We start from the raw sequence: 20748 nt of genomic DNA, 5'->3' as shown, positions 1-20748 counted from the left end.
TTTTTTTTGTTTTAAAGATGGAGTTTTGCTCTTGTTGCCTAGGCTGGAGTGCAGTGGCACGATCTTGACTCACTGCAACGTCTGCCTCCCGGGTTCAAGCAATTCTCCTGCCTCAGCCTCCTGAGTAACTGGGATTACAGGTGCATGCCACCACATCCAGCTAATTTTTTGTATTTTTAATAGAGATGGGGTTTCACCATGTTGGCCAGGCTGGTCTCAAACTCCTGACTGGTGATCCATCTGCCTTGGCCTCCCAAAGTGCTGGGCTTACAGGCGTGAGCCACCACGACCAGCCGACTGAGATTCTTTATGTTTGATATTAGGTAAATCATAGATTTTTAAATTTGGAAGGGTCTTATATTTTCTCATTGACCGGTTCTTTCCGTATTTTGGATTACTGATTCCTCTGGGAATCTGTTGAAAGTGATTATTTCCCAAACATGCAAAATTTCACATCTATAAACTCCTCTGAAGTCTAGGACATGAATCTCTGATCTTGGCCCAATCCCTGCATGCCCAGATGAGGCAACACGGACCAAGACAGTAGCTTCGGCCTTGTCTAGGGCAGGGTTGGCTGCTGTGGCTGCCTTCCCCTGCTCACTGAGCCGGCTTCTCTCCTGGCAGCTCAGAGGAGGTGGCCCATTTCTGAGCAGCCACAGTGGCTCCAATCTCCTCGCCAGTGACTAGCTTGAGATTGTGCACACGACTCCATTCTGACCAGAGAACTATAAGTCTGCCAGGGGCTTCCTCTACGTGACACAAAAAGAACTGTTTCAGATGGGATACTACGAACTACTGCAGCCATATGTGGATCATGAGGGGGCTGGGCTGAGAGCAGAGCCGTCACTCTACAGGAAGTACAGAGGGATGGAAGGAGGCTGAGACCCTGATGATGACACTGGCACACTGAGTCTCGGGGTGACCCGGGCCAGGAGGCAGCCCACAGCTGGACTTCTAATTGTCCGAGGTCGTAAATGTCCTCATTGTTTCAGTCAGTTGCAGTTTCCCATTTCTTCTGCAGAGAGGATCTGAACTCATACCAAGGTCTGAAAAGTTAGTTTACAAGATAGCAATTCTAAACCTATTTCTGCATTTATGTCACTGTGCCAACATATTCACATTTGAAAATATGGTTTTTAAGTAACTTTCATAAGGATCCAGGGCTTTCTAAAATGGTTCAACAATTTATTTTCTAGCACAACTCTGGAGACAATTTCATGATTTTTAAAGATCCCCACCCTCAACATATTTTATAATAAATTGAATTCTATATTTCAGAGGTTTACCTGGCAGAGGTCTGCTTTCTTAGCCAATAGTCCCAGGTTCACTTCTTTGGGCGTTGTGCCTTTGTGAGGTATCAGTCTGTAAAACTCTGTCATCATCTTTTGCAATTGCTCTGCTGTTTCTCCATTTTTCAGTGCTGCCTTTACTAGAAGGAGAATCCCCTCTGCCTTGCTCACCTTTCAAAAGATCATATGTGCTTATTGAAATGAAATCTTCATACAGAAAATAAGGAGCACGCACAAAACTATATGAATAATTGCTGGATATGTCAAGACTATCCATTTTCTACTGGACAGCCATCACAAAGCAAATGCTCATCTTTATTGGAGACGCCTCTAGTTGTGGTAATGATGCTGAGGATTATTGCGAAACTGGGCTCGGTTTTACTAGAGAAAAGAACCAGAGTCCTATATTTCTATACATATGTGGACACATCTACATACATATACACAGAGAGAGAAACACTAACGCAACTGTGATAGACTAGCTTTTCACATGAGACATTTAGAAAGCTGTCAGAATCAGACCAGGGATACAAACCTCCTGAACGTGTTTCTAATTACACAAGTACTTCATGGGCTTTACCCGTTAGCCATTTTCTCCTTGAGATAAATTAGTTTAACTCCACAGAGGACAACTGACCGTATTATTTCAATACAACAATGCAGTTGCACAAGTTGTACCATTGGGAATATCTTATTTTGTCTGCTCTTTCCACTGCAATTATGCTTAATGAAGAAGGGAGGAACATTTTCCGGTGGTCTGGAGGCATGCCTGCCTTTCCTAAGACGGTCAGAAGGTGCGAGACTGTGGAGTCACTAGAAAATGGGCTGGGGTCTGGGCATCTGACTGGGAACCAAGACCACCGAGACCACCCATATCCCTTCCGCTTCCTGCAAACCTCTTGGCACAGAGGATCAGGCCTCCTAATTGGCCAGCACCAGAAGCCTGCCTTCGATCAGCTCGAGGCTGACATTTTACAGACAGCGATGTCTAGGTTTCTCAGAAGGTTTTCTCCTTAGTGCTGTTAGTGGTCCCTTTCATCAGGGTACAAGGAAAGAACATTTAGGAACGAATGCCAGAGCAGTCAGACCAGCATGCAAACACACGTGTTATTGCTGAAACCAATCAACCAGGAGGCAGGTTTCTCACATTCTGTTTCAGCGACACACCGACTTACATCGTTGAGGCTAATCCTGTTCACTGGCTTGAGAAGCGTGTGTTCCAGGTGGCCCAGCGCCTCTGCCCAAATCATCTCTACTAAATCGCTCACCTCTTGGCTCAGAGTGCTTGAATTCATGACTTCCTCCAAAAGCAACTGCAACAAGAAAATAGAAACGCCACCAAAAAGTCATCATGTGTGAGTTTGTGTAGAACTCACATAGGCCAACAGACAGAGGTGTGAGAAGAAATAATTAATTACAGCCCAGGAGAGTCATCCCCAGCCAGGTAACTAAATCCTCTCTCTATTGGATCCACCCTCTGTCTCCCTCCATTCTCTCTTCTCTGATTCCCTCCTACCCCCTTTTCTTCCTGTTCTATTTTTTCCTTCACCCTGCAAGCTCTAGGCCTGTCAGTGGTATTCAACACATGCAGTCGGGGTTAAGGACCCTTGACTCATGGCCTAGGTTGTAAAGAGGTCTCGCAAAAGCTGGGAGCGTCTGCTGCTGAAACAGGCAATAAGTCTCGTGGCTTGTCCTAAAACGCATTTCCCACTCAACTTCCATGCCTTTCTGTGAGATCACATTTCCTTTTCTGAACTCCTCCTCTTCCCTCCTGCCAGTGATTTATTTATTTGAGACAGGGTCTTGTTGTATCGCCCAGGTTGGGGTGCAGTGGCATAATCATAGCTCGCTGTAACCTCAAACTGCTGGATTCAAGTGATCCTCCTGCTTCAGCCTCATGAGTAGCTAAGACTATAGGCACACCACCATTCCTGGCTAATGTTCTTCAGTTTATGTAGAAATGGGTCTCTCCATGTTACCAAGGCTGGTCTTGAACTCCTGGCCTCAAGTGATCCTCCTGCTTTGGCCTGCCAAAGTGCTGGGATACAAGTGTGAGCCACCAAGCCTGGCCCAGTTTTTTATTTGTAATAGAGAAAACATTTCTATTAAAAATATAATAACAAAAAAACTATAAATCAATCTTACTGCTTGCAATTGTTCAGATGCTAATTGGGTTGCTTCAGGTGTGAAATGTTCTCTTAGTAGAAATCCTTGTTTCTTCAGTTCTTCGATGTAATTTTCATAGTATTCACTTGCATCTTCAGAGGTTTTCTTTATAGCAAACTGTCTTCTAGTCTGTAAATTATGGTGTATAGCAAAAGTACAGTAATTATTTACATATCTAGTTTTATTCAACATAAATAAAGCATTAGGTCCTTGACATGAAGAAGCTTAGAACTTAGTTTTTTTCAAAGAATTACTTAAATTTTAAACTCTTTTTCTTTTCTTTTTCGAGACAGGGTCTCGCTCTATTGCCCAGACTGGAGTGCAGTGGTATGACCTCGACTCACTGCAACCTCCACCTCTGGGGTTCAAGCAATTCTTCTGCCTCAGCCTCCTGAGTAGCTGGGACCACAGGCAGGCGCCATCACGCCTGGCTGATTTGTTTTGTGTTTTTTTGGTAGAGACGGAGTTTCAACCACGTGGGCCTGAATAACTCCTGACCTCAAGCAATCGGCCCGCCTTGGCCTCCCGAAGTGCTAGGATTACAGGCGTAAGCCACCGTGCCTGGCCAGAATGACCAAAATTTTAAACTCTTAATAGCCTAAAACCTGGAGGTAACGGCAAACAGCTTGAGAACGCACAGCAGACAAAAAGATCATTTGTTTCACTGGAAAGTCACTCAAAGCTTCCTTCCAAGTCTATAGACTCTTTACAAACCATTGATTAGCTTTGAAATCTGGCTTTCCAGTTTTTTGGAAATGAGAAAAAAAAATCAGGGGAGAAGAAAAGAAAAATACTTCAGAAAGGAAGAACTGTTAGGGACAGGCACCCAGCGAAAATGAAATCACAGTCAGTGGACAGGCAGGAAAGTTATTAAGTCGCGCATGTGTTAAAGTCTCCAGCTCCTCCCTCAACCCAAACTGCCCATGGAGGCAGCACTTTCTGCTTTTCTGGGAAACTCTTGCCCCTGTAGTGGGCCGTGATGCTAACATTAATCCCAGGAGAATCTGGGAGAACTTGCCCCAGCTCAAAGCCCTGGAGTCCTTGTAGGTGTTGGCTGAGCCCCTGGCTTGGGGGTGTGGCCCCCTGGGAAGCCACACTACTCAGGATACCCATAAGCCACCCTCCCAGATAGGGGGGCTGCAGGATGCCTCTGAAACCTGGAAAAAAGAAGGGTCTGTTGAAGTCACTCCACTGAAGAAGGTAGAGTTTAACGTAATTTTGGAAGCTTCCCATCAAAATGGTTTTATTAAGCAGAACGGCAAGCTGGAAAATCCTCTTCAGCAGAACGGCGGGCTAAGGCGCACTGTTACCGAGGTGGACAGGCTTCTCTGCTCAGCAAACCAGGCTCTCCCAAGGGGTGCTCTACACAGACGTGGGCTTGCTAAGGGAGGAAGGCACCCTGAGGCATGTCCTGGCCTATACAATGCTACAGTTTTCTTTCTCAATGAAGAAAACAGTAACACATGCTATCATGTTTTTCACCTTCATTTTTACTTACTTCTTACCCAAACTGAATCCTTCGCAAAATACAGTATACATTTCAGGGTACGAGGTTAACAAAACCCCTTCTCCTTCTTGGACATATTTGACCATAGATTCGCTTTCTAGCTCTGTTCCCGTGGAACTCTGATAAAGACGGCATGTCAGCTATAATAGTAGGCAAAATTGCTTATGGAATGGTGGCCTCTCATGGATAAATTGCATTGAGACCGCGGGTTCCATGGTGGGAAACCCAAGCTTTGGGCGTGTCAGAGAGCAGTGACTCCTATAACTGGGTATGTCCCTCGAGGGCATCTGGAACCTACAACAATGTTACAAGAGCTCTGGGCTCTTGTGGGGTAGGGCGTCCAAGCCAAGTGGATCTCACATCCACCTGATGCGAGTCTCTTTCTCTTGTACCTGAGCTGACACTCAGAGTGGGAACAAAGGGAAAAGCTCCTGGAGCCTGTGTGGGCCTCTGTGAGGGCCACTCCCACGGAGAAGTGACTGTTTCCTGGCCCAAGATAGATCTGTAGGCAGGACGCTGTGGCTCATGCCTGTAATCCCAGCACTTTGGGAGGCCAAGGCAGGCAGATCATGAGGTCAGGAGTTCGAGACCAGCCTGGCCAACATGGTTAAACCCCATCTTTACTAAAAACACAAAAATTAGTCGGGCGTGGTGACGCATGCCTGTAATCCCAGCAACTCGGGAGGCTGAGGCACGAGAATTGCTTAAACCTAGGAGGCGGAGGTTGCAGTGAGCCGAGATCACACCACTGCGCTCCAGCATGGGCAACAGAGCTAGACTCTGTCTCGGGGAAAAAGAAAAAAAAAAGATAGATCTGTAACTCTGAATGTCTACTTGAGAAGGCATCCTGGTGGGTGTTGCAGCATTTTATTTGAACTTCAGGCATTCATTCTAAATTTATTTTTGTTTCATGATTGCTTTAGATTGGAACTGTGCTCTTGACCTGATACTGACCTAGGACAAAGGTTATGGCCTCTGCCAGGCCTCCCTTGTTGTTCCCAGGGCTCTGTGACCTGGAGCCCTCAATACCTCATATGTATATATATCTTCAGGACTGGAACTGTCACAATGGATTGTAACGATGAGTGTTTTTCTTTCTAGACAGTGATTTCTGAGGGCCAGGGTGTGAAGCTAATTTTATCTTTGAGTGTCAGCCCTAGTCAATTGCTTGGTACATAGCAGGTGCTTAATGAAGTGTATCAGTGGAATGCTTTCAGAGGTGTAAATATCAGGAAAATATCCCAGAAGTGATGTGGAACAAGAACAGAAATGCCATACACCCTGCACCCAGTAAACATTCCCTTCTAGTGGGACCCTGTGCTGAACTACTCAGGGGGTGAGGTCCTCCCCTCCCACACTCCAAAAGAGAACACATTTCCCCTTCGCAAAATTATTTACCAGGTGTTATGGCTGAACTGTACCCCTACAAAATGCATATCCCGAAGTCCTAACTCCCAGGACCTCAACAATGGGACTGCGTTTGGAGACAGAGCCTTTTAAAGAGGTAATTGATTAATTAAGTGAGATCATAGGGGTGGGCCCTGATCCGATATGACTGCTATCCTCATGTAAAAAGATGAGGACACAGAGAAGACCATGTGAGGACACAGCAAGAAGGCAGCCGTCTGTAAGTCAAAGAGAGAGGCCTCACCTCAGAAGAAATCAACCCTGCCGCACTTTGACCTTGGACTTCCAGCCTTCAGCACTGTGAGAAATAAATGTCTGTTGTTTAAGCTCCCTAGCGTGTTGCATTTATTAACAGCAGCCTGAGCTAAGACACCAGGTAAGAAGAAAAAGGTTGGGAGGCGGGCTGGTTCATTGAAATGAGTTATGAACAGAGGTCAATAAACACGTAGGAATGAACATAAACAGCATTACCTGCATGCCATCAGCCAGGAGGAAGTGTGAGGATATCAGGAAAGGACAGTCCCTGGAGTCCCGTGAACACTGCAGCTCCACCACCACAGATTCCTGGCCTCCCTCCATTCCCACCTGGAAAATAGGATGTGCTTTCAGAAGCTGCACTCGGGAAACATCAAACTACATGTGCCATTTGAAAATGTTGATTATAATTATAAAATATGCTCATTTAGAGATATAATTTAGAAAATACAGAAAAGTATCAAGAAGAAAATTAAAATCTCCTAAAATCCTATGATAGCAATACAATCAGTATTAATATTTTGGTATGTTTCCCTCCTGTGTTTTTACCATCCCATAAATAGATCTGTACATGTTTACACCATACCATTTTTCATGTTTTCTTTATCAAAGAGGGAAATGTTATTTTCAAGTTACATTTTATTAACATATCTCAAAATACAAATGGAACATCACTTTGAAGGCTAGTGTCGATTTATATCTATACGTATATTTTAGAGACAAAGGTCTTGCCATGTGGCCCAGGGTAGCCTTAAACTCCTGGGCTCAAGAGATCCACCTGCCTCAGCCCTCTAAGTAGCTGGGACTATAGGCGAGTGACGCCACACCAGACTCTAGTGTTGATTTTCATTTGCATGACTTTGTGGGGGGGGAAAAAAGATTTTGTTTTTCTAACACAAAAGGGATGGAAATGCAACATAATGTAAATACTTAGTGTCAAACCTTCGCTTTCCAGATACAAGAAACTGTTAATAACAGGGAAGAGGACTTTTATTTTTAATGCTGTATTGATATTTTGTACTGTTTAAAATTTTTGCTATGAACATGCATTACTTTTATAATATAAACACTAAAAATTAAACATTAAATTATAAACATAAACATTTTCTTGACTATTAAAAATCAGGTCCAGATGCAGTGGCTCACGCCTGTAATCCTAGCACTTTGGGAGGCTAAAGAGGGAGGATGGCTTGAGCCCAGGAGTTCGAGACCAGCAACATAGTGAGACTTTGTCTCCACAAAAATAAATAAATAAATATATAAATAAAATCAACTCATATTTTAAGGAATATATGATATTCAGGATATGCCCAATTTTTCAAAACTGAGAAAATGATTGAATAGGAAAAACACTCAGAAGACATTCAAACAGGTTTTTTTTTTTTTTTTTTTGCTAACTAGAAACCAGATTCTTACTTTCTCCAAGGTGTTATATTTTGCAACTTCAAAATCTTGAGGAAGATGAGGAATTTCAACATTCTCTGTACCAAACCTGAAATTTGTACAGTGTATAATTAAAATTTTAACATTAAATGGATTTTAGGTTAAACAGAATTTCATAAAATTTTGCTTGTATATCTTTACAAAATACATGATAGATTCCTTACAAAATACATGGTAAGTCCCTAGGGCATCCTTAGCTGTTCCAGAAATTGTTAAAAGATCATTTGAAATGAGCTGGATGCCTCCTCTGCATAATTCTCCAGCTCAGATACCCAGTACTGTAGCGTCTGCACGGGAAGATGGTGTCCATGCAGCATAGGCAGAGGCAGAAAGAGGTGGGCCACACACTCTGTGGATGGGCTACTTGTGTTTGCTTTGGATCTGACCCTTAGAAGCTATGTCACTCCTCTCCAGACCACAGTCCATTCCTCTCTAAAATGAAGGAGTCAGACTTCTCACAATCTGTACTTTTCATTTTGTATTTTCTTCTCTTTAAACACTATTATTAACAAATATAACAAGATTGAATGCGATGCCTAGTTAACCCAATGTTTTGCGTGTGCTTTAAGAAGCCATATAGAACTTTAGACTCCCGTACTCCATTTGAGGAAGGCTGTTGCTATTTCCATTTTTGAAAATATCAGGCAAAAGTAACAAACTGTCTTTACTCTAAAGGCTGCTCAGGAAAGTAATAGGATGAAAATAGTTTTTTGTTTTTTTTTTAATCTAATAATTGGACCCAATCTCATTTCATACTGAGAATTTAAAATAATGATCACTAGTTGAAGAAAAAGACTCAAATAAAAAATCACTAAAGAGTTATATACACGAAATAAATTAAAATACAAAAAAGTCTACAACCAGAATTTTAATACTGTGCTTGAGGTTTACACAAGATTTTGCAAACTCTGTAGAGTCCCAGGAATCAGAAAGAAGTAAATTACTCAGTGAGTTCCACAGTGTCTTCCTCCTCTGTGGCATTGTCCAGGCACAGACCTTCTGTTTTCACTTCTAGAATTAAAGCAAACAGCACACTTGTTTACTGGCTTATTATATTTCTGTAACCTAAGTGCTGGAATTGTTAAGATTCATAAATATATCCTTAAATTAGTTACAATTTTGGTGATCTAAGGATAACCCGGTGGGAAAAGAGGAAGGTATACTATTATAAGAGGAAGGTATACATTGTAAGAGGAAGGTATAACATTATAAGATAGTGAGAACATACTCTAATTCTATCTTAACAGGCATATCAGGAGAATTCTCATCTGTTATTATTTGAAACTCACTGAGAGCCGTACAATTCTCAATGGGCACTTTCCTCTTGAAGAGTACAAAGTGCTCAGGATCAGAAAGAGTTCCCGAGAGTCGGCATATCACGAGCGAAGGAGCTGGAGAAGTTCTAGCTTAGAGGAGGGAAAGTCACGGGCTCTACATGAGCTTTTGCTTCATACTTTTTGTACAGAGAAACAGTAACACCATCTAGAGCACTGTGATATACAGGAATAACTCTTCATGTGAGGACTTCTTTCCAGTTTTAATTATACTGTCAAGATTCCAAAGATCATCAGTGTATTTGTAGTAATTTGGAATCTGAGTAAATTATGCTGGCTGTCATACAGTATGTTTTCAATGTGAAAGGAGTCTACTATTTTGTCTATTTCTGTTGTAACTATCATTTGCTGGGACACGTGCTGGGACTGCAGCAGCCTTTCTGGACGATTGTCTAAGGAGGCTCTACCCTGCCAAGTCCTTACAGTATCTAACACATACCATGTGCTTACTGTAAGTATTTATCAGAACTGTTCGATTTTTGATGTGACTAGGAAGAGTGCATTTCTCATGTCCAAAGGCTTTCTTCTTGGCCAGTTTCCAAAATAAAATCTGGGTTTATAAAGAAAATATGTTCCTGTTGGGGAAACAATCTTTTGTTTGGAAAGAATTTCTTTAGCAAAACGCTGGTCCTCACATTTCCAGTCATTACGTTGTAGTAATCACTGTTTAACACCAAGGCTTTTCCCTCCCCTAGTTAAAATCACAATCAGGTTTTCTGAGCTGATCAGTGTTTTGTGGCCATTTTGAAACTGACCGTACTAGGCTGGATATCAAGAAATCTGTTTCCATTGCTAAAGTAGTCTTTTGTCCTTTGTTATTTTTCTGTCCATTTGCTGAGGTAATAAGAAGTCTGTTTTTGTAGTATTTCTGGTCAATTCTCTGTCTATGATATCTTTGACAAACCCAAGTGTGTCCTATAGTACCTATGATACATTAAACGCTTGCTATGAGATACCTACCAGGACTGCTCGCCTTCTGATCAGGAGGTGGTGTGATGTCCAGGGGCTTATTAGGATCATAATTCTTTACATCCAAGAGTTTCTTTTCTCTGACAGATTCCCATATAAAATCTGGGTTTGCAATATGAACGTGGTTCTTTTGGATAGAATTCAGCTGGTACTGACTCAGAACATCAGCATTGTCTAAGATTACATGTGTGCACTAAGGAAAAAAAGAGTCAATCCATTATGCACCAGGAAAAACAACATTTCAGTAAGTTTTTTGTATCTGTAATCTTCACCCTTAAAAAGTCTTGTTTTAAGGTAGTTTGTGATCATTTTTCTCAAATTTCTAAAAACCTCTATAAATAACGAAGTTTCTACACAAACATTTTAAAAATCAACTGTTTTTAAAGAATAGGGATACAAATGTACCATAATTGATTAACCCTGGAGGTTATTTCTAAATTTTCATTATTGTAAACAATGCTGTGATGACTATCCTCATGTACACATCTTTGTGCACTTGGTCAATTATTTTCTTAGTAGTGGAAACGGAGGTTCAGAGGTTACTCATTATTTTAATTTGTAATTTTTAAAAATCTTCTTTTTTTGTAGAGATGGGGTCTTGCTATGTTGACCAGGCCGGTCTTGAACTCTCAGCCTCAAGTGATTCTCCCATCTCAGCTGGGTTTACAGGCATGAGCCACTATGCCCAGCTTATAATTTTATTTATTTTTTAATAAACGGTAAGTTCACATTGTAGAATATCTAAAAAATAAAATAAAAATGACATGTTAACTTCATCCTCACTGTTGTTCCCAGTTCCTCTCTGCAGAGGCACCTGCTGTCACTTGCTCCTCACAAATCCTGTGGAGCTACACTGTGTGTAGACACACGGCAGCGTGCTACTCAGCCTCTTCCGTGCTGGCTTTTCCACTGAATTTATCTTGGCAATTGTTCCTCATCATTACATATAGAGCTGCCTCCTTCTCTACAGGAGCTGGGATGCACATTTCACATGTTTATGTACATTGACTCCCACAAGGCTGCACTCACAGTACGTGAGTTTCTAAAGAGGAGAGACCGTGTTGGCAGTTCTCCACACAGAAGACAAACTGAGAAGGGAGAGGAGGCATGAATTATTCATCTGTCCACAGAGATGGTGAGACAGCTCAGTGTGGGAAGCCGTATAAGGGAAGTATATACAATTCTACCTGAATTGGAAGTAAACAGGGACACTGCATTTCTGGTATTCAGCTGGAGTTGAACACGCTTCACAGAACAGATGAGGCTCACTATGGCCCAGCCCCAGAGCTGAGGCCCAGGGAGGGGCAGGCTGAGTCAGCTCATCAATTCGTCAGCAGAGGGAACAGCAGAGGACAGGGACAGGCCAGTCTGGCACCTAGAGCCTTTGGAGTTCTATTTTTACTTCTTACAGTGAGGTGGTTTAAAAAAGAGGAGGTTAGACTGAATTATTTCCAAGATTTCATCCAGCTGTAAAATCCTATTATTCTGAACTGCCAGGCTTACAAGTTCAAGAGGCAGAAGGTAGATTCCTGCAGCCTTTAAATGAACAAAACGAACAGCACAAGCTGCACTGCGATGAGTCTGCACTGCATGTCTGTCTTTCTGCCCCCAGGAACCTGGATCACCAGTGAATCACTCCAGCGTTGACAGACTGGTGAGTGACGACAGTGCACTTTTTGCAAATCCTGTGCACTGTGACTTTTCTCCTTCAAGAATAGATATGGCTGGTCTGAAATTCTATTTTCATATTTGGCTGTGTACTAGTAATATCCTATTTCATAGGACATGTGGGACTGTCCTGCAGTTCAAGGAAGACAGAGAGGACAGGGCTGGGCCTCCTCTGCCTCTCGGGGCCCAGCCTCCCAATGGGCCCATGTCACAGCCTCTCCTGATGAACTTCGAGTAGCTCACTGTCTCCTGCTGCTAATCTCTGCTTCCTCTTCTAACCAAGACCCCGTTCCCCAAATGCGCGATGTTTTATCACACTGTAGTTTATGACATTTGGAAATACCTGAGGATTTAATGAAAAGGAAAACTTTCCACCGTTTTCCTTAATGTCAGTTTGTAGCTTTTTCTTCTGCTGCCGAGGTAAGTACTTCACTTTCAAACAGAAGATACAATTTGCAAAGATTCCCATCATCATCCTGTAGGAAAAAAGTTTTTAAGGACTCTCTCTTAAGTAAATATAATTGACAGTGAATTTAGATTATACAAGCAAACTGTGGGAAAATTGGGCATTATCTTAAGAAAGATATTATAATCATGTTATCAATTGAACATTGCAAAAGCTGAATAATATCCTAGCTTGCAATATGTGTGTTGGTTTAAGAATCATTTCTAACTTTTATGATTGATATTACAACACCAAAAATCCCTTTGTACAGGCTCATAATATACATCTGAATAAAAACATGCCAGATTTCAGTTACAGATCAAGTATGTGAGTCCAGAACATGGAACCATTTACTTCTAAATTAAAAACACTATTTGATAGTGAAACCCTGGGATTTTTATACATAATTCTATGCATTCAAAAAGACTCTTTATGTGGGTTTCTGTTAGGCCATTCTGGGGAAAAACTGAACAACTGGTAATAAAAACATACAACTATGTTTAAATGGAATATGTATGTGTATGTATACACACATATATGTTCCGCATTTGGGTTAATTTTTTTTTTTTTTTTTTTTTTTTTTTTGGAGACAGAATCTCACTCTGTCACCCAGGCTGGAGCGCAGTGGTGCGATCTCAGCTCACTGCAACCTCCACCTCCCTGGTTCAAGTGATTCCCCTGCCTCAGCCTCCTCCTGCCTCAGCCTCCCGAGTAGCTGGGACCAGATATGCGCACCACCACACGTGGCTAATTTGTGTATTTTTAGTAGAGACGAGGTTTCACCATGTTGACCAGGCTGGGCTCAAACCCAGCCTCCCAGAGTGCTGGGATTACAAGTGTGAGGCACCACACCCAGCCTGGGTTAATTTAATTCATTTACTATACCATGCATTCTCAATTTTGTATTGAAATGTGTATTTAACAATAAATTAATACATGGTGAAAAAATGGGTTTAATTTCCACTATTTGTAAATGTTTTTTTTTTTTTGAAATAGAATCTCGCTCTGTCACCCAGGCTGGAGTGCACTGGTGCAATTTTAGCTCACTGCAACCTCCACCCCCTGGATTCAATCGATTCTCCTGCCTCAGTCTCCCAAGTAGTTGACATTACAGGTGTCCACCAAGACACCTGGCTAATTTTCGTATTTTTAGTAGAGTTGGGGTTTCACCATGTTGGCCAGGCTGGTCTTGAACTTCTGACCTCAAGTGATCTGCCCACCTTGGCCTCCCAAAAATCTGGGATTACAGGCGTGAGCCACCGCGCCTGGCTCTTTTTTTTTTTTCTTTTTTTTGAGACAGGGTATCACTCTGTCACCCAGGCTGGAGTACACTGGCAAATCTCAGCTCACTGCAATGTCTGCCTTCCGGGAAGGGAAGGTGAGGGTTAAAGACAGACAGACAGACACACACACACACAGAGGGGAGACAGAGAGAGAGAGATTGAGAGACTGAGATTGCAAATGCAGGCTTTATGTCCAGCATAAAACCTACAGAAGTAGGGGAGCAGCCTAATGCCAGAGCCCGCTGCTGCCTACAGGCTGACAGTACTTAGAGGTATGGGCGGGAAGAGTCTGGGTAGTATGGCTTGTTGTCCCGCAGGATATCAATAAGATGTTCGCATGATTTGTATTGATTTGTAACCCGGAATAAGGGTTCTGGCCCTTATTCAGGCGGGATGTCATCGTGGTGTTCCTTGGACCTTTGCCCAGCAAGAGATGAGAGGGATGTTTCTTTAGATGGGTCTTTGTTGGCCTTGTGGTCAGGTGGTTAGGAAGGATGTTTCTCACCGCCCAAACCCGGGAGAAATGTGTCACCTTGACCAAGGTCTGCAAAATAGCAGGGAGCTTACAAAATGTTGCAGTTTGCGCTAACGCCGGGTTCAAGCAATTCTCCTGCCTCAGCCTCCCGAGTAGTTGGGACTACAGGCACGCACCACCATGCCCGGCTAATTTTTTCTATTTTTAGTAGAGACAGGGTTTCACCACGTTGCCCAGACCAGTATTTGTCAATTTTTAAAAGCAAGGAGTCACGTCTAACAGGCTCCCCCAAAGTAAGCTGCCGTTTGGCAACAGCGGTTCCCAAGTCCTGTGCTAGTTTGAGGATCGCGGTTGCAGGTCCTGGGTTAGTTTGGGTAGGCAGGGCAGGCTCTCTGCTGCCCTTAGACCGAAGTGGGACTAAGCTGAGTCGCTGCAAGGCCACAGCCCTGCACCGCGGTTGGGCTCCGCCTTTCTCCTTTACTCTGCCTGCCCTTTTACCTCCTGCTCCCACAGGCCGGAGGCCCCGCCCTACCTAGGACCTTTGCCCTGCGTGTGTTGGAGCCCATTCCCTGGGCTCCCAATTGAGGACACAATGCCAGTGCCTCCGGGACACCTCACTTCTGGGTCTCCTTGGTACCACAGAGGCGCCACGTCCCCAGCCCAGGCCTCCTCCTCCGCTCTTGGCTGGAGACAACCACTGGGTGCTATTGTTGACTCCCTGCACCCCCACCTCCTTCTGCCAGTTGTATCTCTTCCACCACAGCCCCGGATACAGCCCAACCTATAGAACGTGTCCCTCCTGCTGCCACCCTGGCCCAGGCCCTCTCATCCTGACTGGCTCCCACTCCTGTTGCGCCTGTGGTTCAATCTCTTCTCCACGCTGCAGCTTGAGGAATCTTGGTTTTCGGTTTTTGTTTTTAAATTACATTTCAGATAAAATACAAATTGCTTATCATGGTTCAAGGCCAGCAGCTATCTCATTCCCTCCTGGCCACACTGGCTTTTTCTTCAGGAGGAAGAAACCCACGGCTTGGTCCTCCACGTCTTGACAGATGCTGTTGTATCTTACAGTTCTTCTCCCCGGGACCCCCAGCCCTTCCTCACCCCAGGCTGTCTCCCCCAGCCAGGACACAATGAACGAACATATTAAGGATTCATATTTTTAAGTCTTTCTTTTGAGGTCCAGTTAAACTGAAGTCTCTTGATGTAATTCTGCCTTTCCATAGCATTAGTATGTAAAAGTTTCATTTGCTGACTGCCTCTTACATTCAATAATTAGCATATGTGCATAGATAGGAGGGATGAAATGAGGGGTACCGTAAAAGAGATTACACCGGGCCAGGCGCGGTGGCTCACGCCTGTAATCCCAGCACTTTGGGAGGCCGAGACGGGCGGATCACAAGGTCAGGAGATCGAGACCATCCAGGCTAACACAGTGAAACCCCGTCTCTACTAAAAAAAAATACAAAAAACTAGCCGGGAGAGGTGGCGGGCGCCTGTAGTCCCAGCTACTCAGGAGGCTGAGGCAGGAGAATGGCGTGAACCCAGGAGGCGGAGCTTGCAGTGAGCTGAGATCCAGCCACTGCACTCCAGCCTGGGTGACAGAGCGAGACTCCGTCTCAAAAAAAAAAAAAAAAAGAGATTACACCACACTATTTAGGTTAATCTATGCTAGTCAGTGTAATCTCTGACAATCAAAAACACACACACAAAAACCACTAAAAGCCTTTAATGACTCTTTAATAATTTCCAGGACATTGATGGGTCTTGGATGTGTAAAATCCTCTGACCTGTTTAAAAAGTGTTTCCTGGAAAAGTGATTCATGGTCACTGTCAAAAATATGAAAAATACAGAATTGTGTAACAGCAAAACAAAACAAAACAAATCTCAAAACCTAAGGCTACGTTAGCATCTTGTTTTGCATTTTTCTTCTGGGCTTTTTTCTAGGTCTATGTATTATAACACTTTGTTTTTTTCAGACATTCTCGCTCTTGTCACTTAGATGGAAGTGCAGTGGTGAGATCTCAGCTCACTGCAACCTCTGCCTCCCGGGTTCAAGCGATTCTTCTGCTTCAGCCTCCCAAGTAGCTGGGATTATAGGCGCCTGCCACCATGCCTGGCTAATTTTTGTATTATTAGTAGAGACGGGGTTTCACCATGTTGGCTAGTCTGGTCTCGAACTCCCAACCTCAAGTGATACACATGCCTCAGCCTCCCAAAGTGCTGGGATTACAAGCATGAGCAACCACGCCCAGCTGCAGACTATATTTTTTATCAAAACTGAAATTACACTACCTATCTCGCTGTTACCAGTCAGCATCTTGAGCATTTTGTCATTAAATATTATTGGAAAACATTTTTAATGGAGACTATCAGATATTGACTGTAAATGAGTTATTGTTGGAAAATTAAATCATTTCTAATTTTTGGTATCATAAAAAGCTGTGATGAACATCCTTATGTGCAAATCCTTGTTTCCATCTCCAACAGCCATCTTAGAAAATACTTAACCAGAACTACTGAATTAAAGTTTGAACAATTTTTTTGTGTTAAAAGTTAATCACTAGGAAGAAAAAATAAAAAGCACCTAATATGATGGGAATGCTCAAAACTAGACTGCGGTGATGGTACACAACTTGCTAAATTATTAAACATTATTGAATTGGGCCAGGCAATGTGGCTCATGCCTGTAAACCTAGCACTTCAGGAGACTAAGTGGAGCAGATCGCTTGAGACCAGGAGTTTGAGAGTAGCCTGGCCAACATGGCGAAACCTTATCTCTACAAAAAGTACAAAACTTAGCTGTGCATGGTGGTACATGCCTACGGTCCCAGCTACTCAGGAGACTTAGGTGGGAGGATCACTTAAGCCTGGGAGGTCAAGGTTGCAGTGAGCTGTGATCACGCCACTGCACTCCAGCCTGGGTGACAGAGACCCTATCTCAAAAAAAAAAAAAAAAAAAAATTATAAAAACAATTATTGAATTGTACAATTAAAATGAGTAAATTTAATGGTATGTAAATTGTACCCCAATACATTTTTAAATAGTACTTTTTGGATATATAATAGTTGTACATATCAATAAAATTGTTTTTAAAAAAGCACCTAATCCTTCCATCCAGAAATAACCCCACTGTTGATTGTTTGTTTTTGAGCCAGTCTCGCTCTGTCACCCAGGCTGGAGTACAGTGGCACGATCTCAGCTCACTGCAACCTCTGCCTCCCAGGTTCAAGTAATTCTTGTGCCTCAGCCTCCAAGTAGCTGGGACTATAGGCACGCGCCACCATGCCCACCTAATTGTTGTATTTTTAGTAGAGATAGGGTTTCACCACGTTGGCCAAGCTGGTCTCGAACTCCTGGCTCAAGTGATCCACCCACCTCTGCCTCCCAAAGTGCTAGGATTACAGTCATGAGCTGCCGCACCTGGCCCCCACTGTTGATATTTTAATATTTTTTCTGGTATTATTCTTTCTTGTATCATTGTATTTTCTAAATTATTAATATTCTATATTCAATGTTATAGCCAGTTGCTCTTATTTTACTTTTTAAATAGGACTTTCACCTTCACAGCTTATTTAGCTTTCAGTGATATTCTCCCTATGTCAGTAAATATTCTTTGAAGGTGTTTTTAGTGGTTACCTAAGCTTTGCATTTATTTCATCCTTCCCCAAGTCATCAGATACTTGGTTACTTAAGTGTTCACTATTTGAAATACACTTTAATTAAAATGTTTATACATATATTTTTTGGCCACATCTCTGTCATAGTTTCCCTAGAGTTGATGGCCAGAAGTGGAATTAGTGAATCAAGGAGTATAAACATTTTTTAGCCTTTTAAACATTGTGGTAAAACATGCAGAAGATAAAATTTACCATCTTAACCATTTTAAGTGTACAGTTCAGTGGCATTAAGTACATACACAGTTGTGAAATCAAAGTATAAACATTTTATTTTATTGGAGGCAGCGTGTGGCTGTGTATCCCAGGCTGGAGTGCAGTGGTACGGTCACTGTCACAGCTCACTGCAACCTCAACCTCCCTCCCAGCAATCCTTTCACCCCGGGCTCCTTAGTATCTGGGACCCCAGGCCTGCACCACCATGCCCAGCTAATTTTTAGAGTCAGGGTCTTACTATGTTGCCCAGGCTGGTCACAGAGTCCTGGGCTCAGGCGATCCTCCTGCCTCAGCCTCCCAGAGTGCTGGGGTTATAGGTGTGAGCTGCTGTGCCCGGCCCAGAGTAAAAACATATTAAACATAAATCTGCAGTCTGTTCTTAGCACCTGTGGCTGCGTGGAAGGTATGGAAAGGCACACTTTGGGTTTTGTGAAATCTCAAGTCAGGCCTTGACTTCTCTCTTTCCACAGATTCATCTCTAGTCTCTCTAAAAACCCAGGCCTCTTCTGGGTTAACAGCTCCTAACCGACATGCGCCACCAGTTCTTCCTTGTTTCAAAATGTTCTCTAAATACAGAGTTAGTTCATGTTTTCATTAGCACTGATTATGCGGACATGAGATGTGGCAGACACCCGGCTAGGGGCTGGTTATTTTCTAAGGCAAATCTGCAGTCGCTCCAGCCTGTCCCTCTTCCCAGCTTCTTCCCAAAATAGCACTCACGGAGTGTCTTCCATCCAAAGACAGCAGAGCGCAGCCCCGGTTCCTAAGAAACCCTCAGCACGCCTCCTCACAAACTCCTGGCTGCTCTATGCACAAACCACTGGTGTAGGTGGAATCAAGGGGCTTCCTGCTTCACAGGTCTGTCTTTAGCACTGGCAAAACCCCAGGAGTCCCTTTCTGGGTAGCCTTGATTCTAGAGCCTCCGCCTTCCAAAGTGTGTGAGTCACCACACGCTAAGATCACTTTTGATAAACAGTGGGCATTCAATAAAAGCTTGCTTACTAAAAACTCTCACACGCATCCATTAAAGCCCAGGATTACAGAAAAGCCTTCTGACACTATTTGCATTTTGGACCCAAATGGCATCAGTAATGCACCTCCCTAATGGGATTATTAAACCCTTAAACAACAAACGTACTACTTTTATTTCCACTCCTATGACTTACAGTAGCTCTACGCACACAGACAGGACCTAATGTTTACTCAGCAAATGATCAAGTCAGATGTAATGAAAGAATCTGCAACATGCACATACTCAGAGCGAATTTCCCCTTTATCAAAGCACTATGCTTGGATATTGTCATATAATTGCTGTCATTCAGCAGTCCAGAATCGAAAGTGCTGGGGCTTGAATATTTAGCAGCGCCTTGGTATTCTAGAAGCTGAGATCTACCAACTCGACCCCTGGGGGAATCATTCGGCCCTCCCACCAGGAATTACTTAACTGAGTTAGAGGTTTTCAACTTTGGACCTCAACAAACACATTGTTTCTACCACGGTGTTCCCGATACGGGGTCCGATGGTACTTCCCGATTACTCACCAAACCACCTTACTTTTGCACAATTTGAAACCTAACTTTAGGAAAGAAGGCCGTTTGGCATAAAGGAAACAAGAAACAGCACATTCTACCGCGAACCGCACCGCCCGGGGTCCGGAGACTTGGTGTGAGTGGCGGCACCGGTGGGAGCCCCGCACCGCACCCAGTTTCTCGTCACCCGGGCTGCGCTGCGGGGCTGAGCGGAAGGACCGCAACATCCCTCCCGAGCGCGCTGGCTGCACTAGCTCGTCCACCCCGCGCCTCACAGCGCCATCAGGCCCCCAGCGCCGACGCCGCGCAGGACAAGGGCGCAGCCACTGGCGGGAGAAGGTGCCGCGCAGAGCACACGGGCCACTTCCTGGCCAGGACTGCAGGGACCTTGGGCAGCCCCCGACCCCGCCGCGCCCACGCACCTGCCAGAGGATGCCGCCGGCTCCTGGCGCTCCGATTCCGCGCTCCTCGCACTCCGTGCTTCCGGATTCCAGGCCCTCCCTGCCCCGGGGCTGGGCGGGCGCCACTGCGCCGGAACCCCGCCCCGCACCAGGCCCTCGCAGCGTCCCACGCAGGAACGGTCACCAGAACCAGAACGCGCCTGGAATCGGGTCCGCCCGGTGGGGAGCGGGACCCGGCCTCTGGCGGGGTTTCTCTTCCAAAATCAGCCGGAGGGTTCAGGGCTTTGTTTCAGTTTCCTATTTCAGGAGGGATTTGGCCAATGAGGATAATACAGAGCTCGGCTTTGGGAGACGTGGGTGGATGGTGTTGTCCTTTAACTGAGAAATGGAAGGGATTCACAAGGGCGGGAAAGAAAAACATTTCGGGAAAGTTCTGGGAAACAGGAGAATAAGATAATAAATTTACTTTAAGCCTTCCTGAGTTTGAAATTCGTGATAGTGTTTGTAAGCAGTTGGAAATATATTTATCCGCCATTCGGGGGGGGGGGGGGGGGAGTTGGAGATACAGATCTGCAATTCATGGAAATGGGAGTAAAGCGATGGTGAAGATTTAGGTTTTCAGGATACTGAATAAAATGAGAATAGAAAGGATAGCGTAGAGAATAGAGTGGAAAGGGTTTGG

At 43.9% G+C, this 20748-nt stretch overlaps 1 protein-coding gene across 1 annotated transcript in view; it reads right to left on the bottom strand.

The window, feature by feature from the left end:
* The window catches only part of PARP4 (poly(ADP-ribose) polymerase family member 4), a 95932-nt gene extending 75750 nt beyond the window's left edge, over window positions 1–20182 (bottom strand). Inside the window, exons 1-9 of the mRNA XM_008021753.3 lie at window positions 20088–20182; window positions 12382–12514; window positions 10362–10563; window positions 9012–9078; window positions 8041–8116; window positions 6841–6954; window positions 3435–3584; window positions 2465–2602; window positions 1287–1460 (exon numbers count right to left, since the gene is read on the bottom strand). Coding sequence (XP_008019944.3) covers window positions 1287–1460; window positions 2465–2602; window positions 3435–3584; window positions 6841–6954; window positions 8041–8116; window positions 9012–9078; window positions 10362–10563; window positions 12382–12513 — 1053 coding nt within the window. The 5' untranslated portion in view covers window position 12514; window positions 20088–20182. The remainder of the gene's footprint in view (window positions 1–1286; window positions 1461–2464; window positions 2603–3434; window positions 3585–6840; window positions 6955–8040; window positions 8117–9011; window positions 9079–10361; window positions 10564–12381; window positions 12515–20087) is intronic.
* Window positions 20183–20748: the final 566 nt, after the last annotated feature.

The sequence above is a fragment of the Chlorocebus sabaeus genome, chromosome 3 (assembly GCF_047675955.1).
Source record: "Chlorocebus sabaeus isolate Y175 chromosome 3, mChlSab1.0.hap1, whole genome shotgun sequence".
NCBI lineage: Eukaryota > Metazoa > Chordata > Mammalia > Primates > Cercopithecidae > Chlorocebus > Chlorocebus sabaeus.
This window is presented reverse-complemented; position numbering and strand designations above follow the sequence as displayed.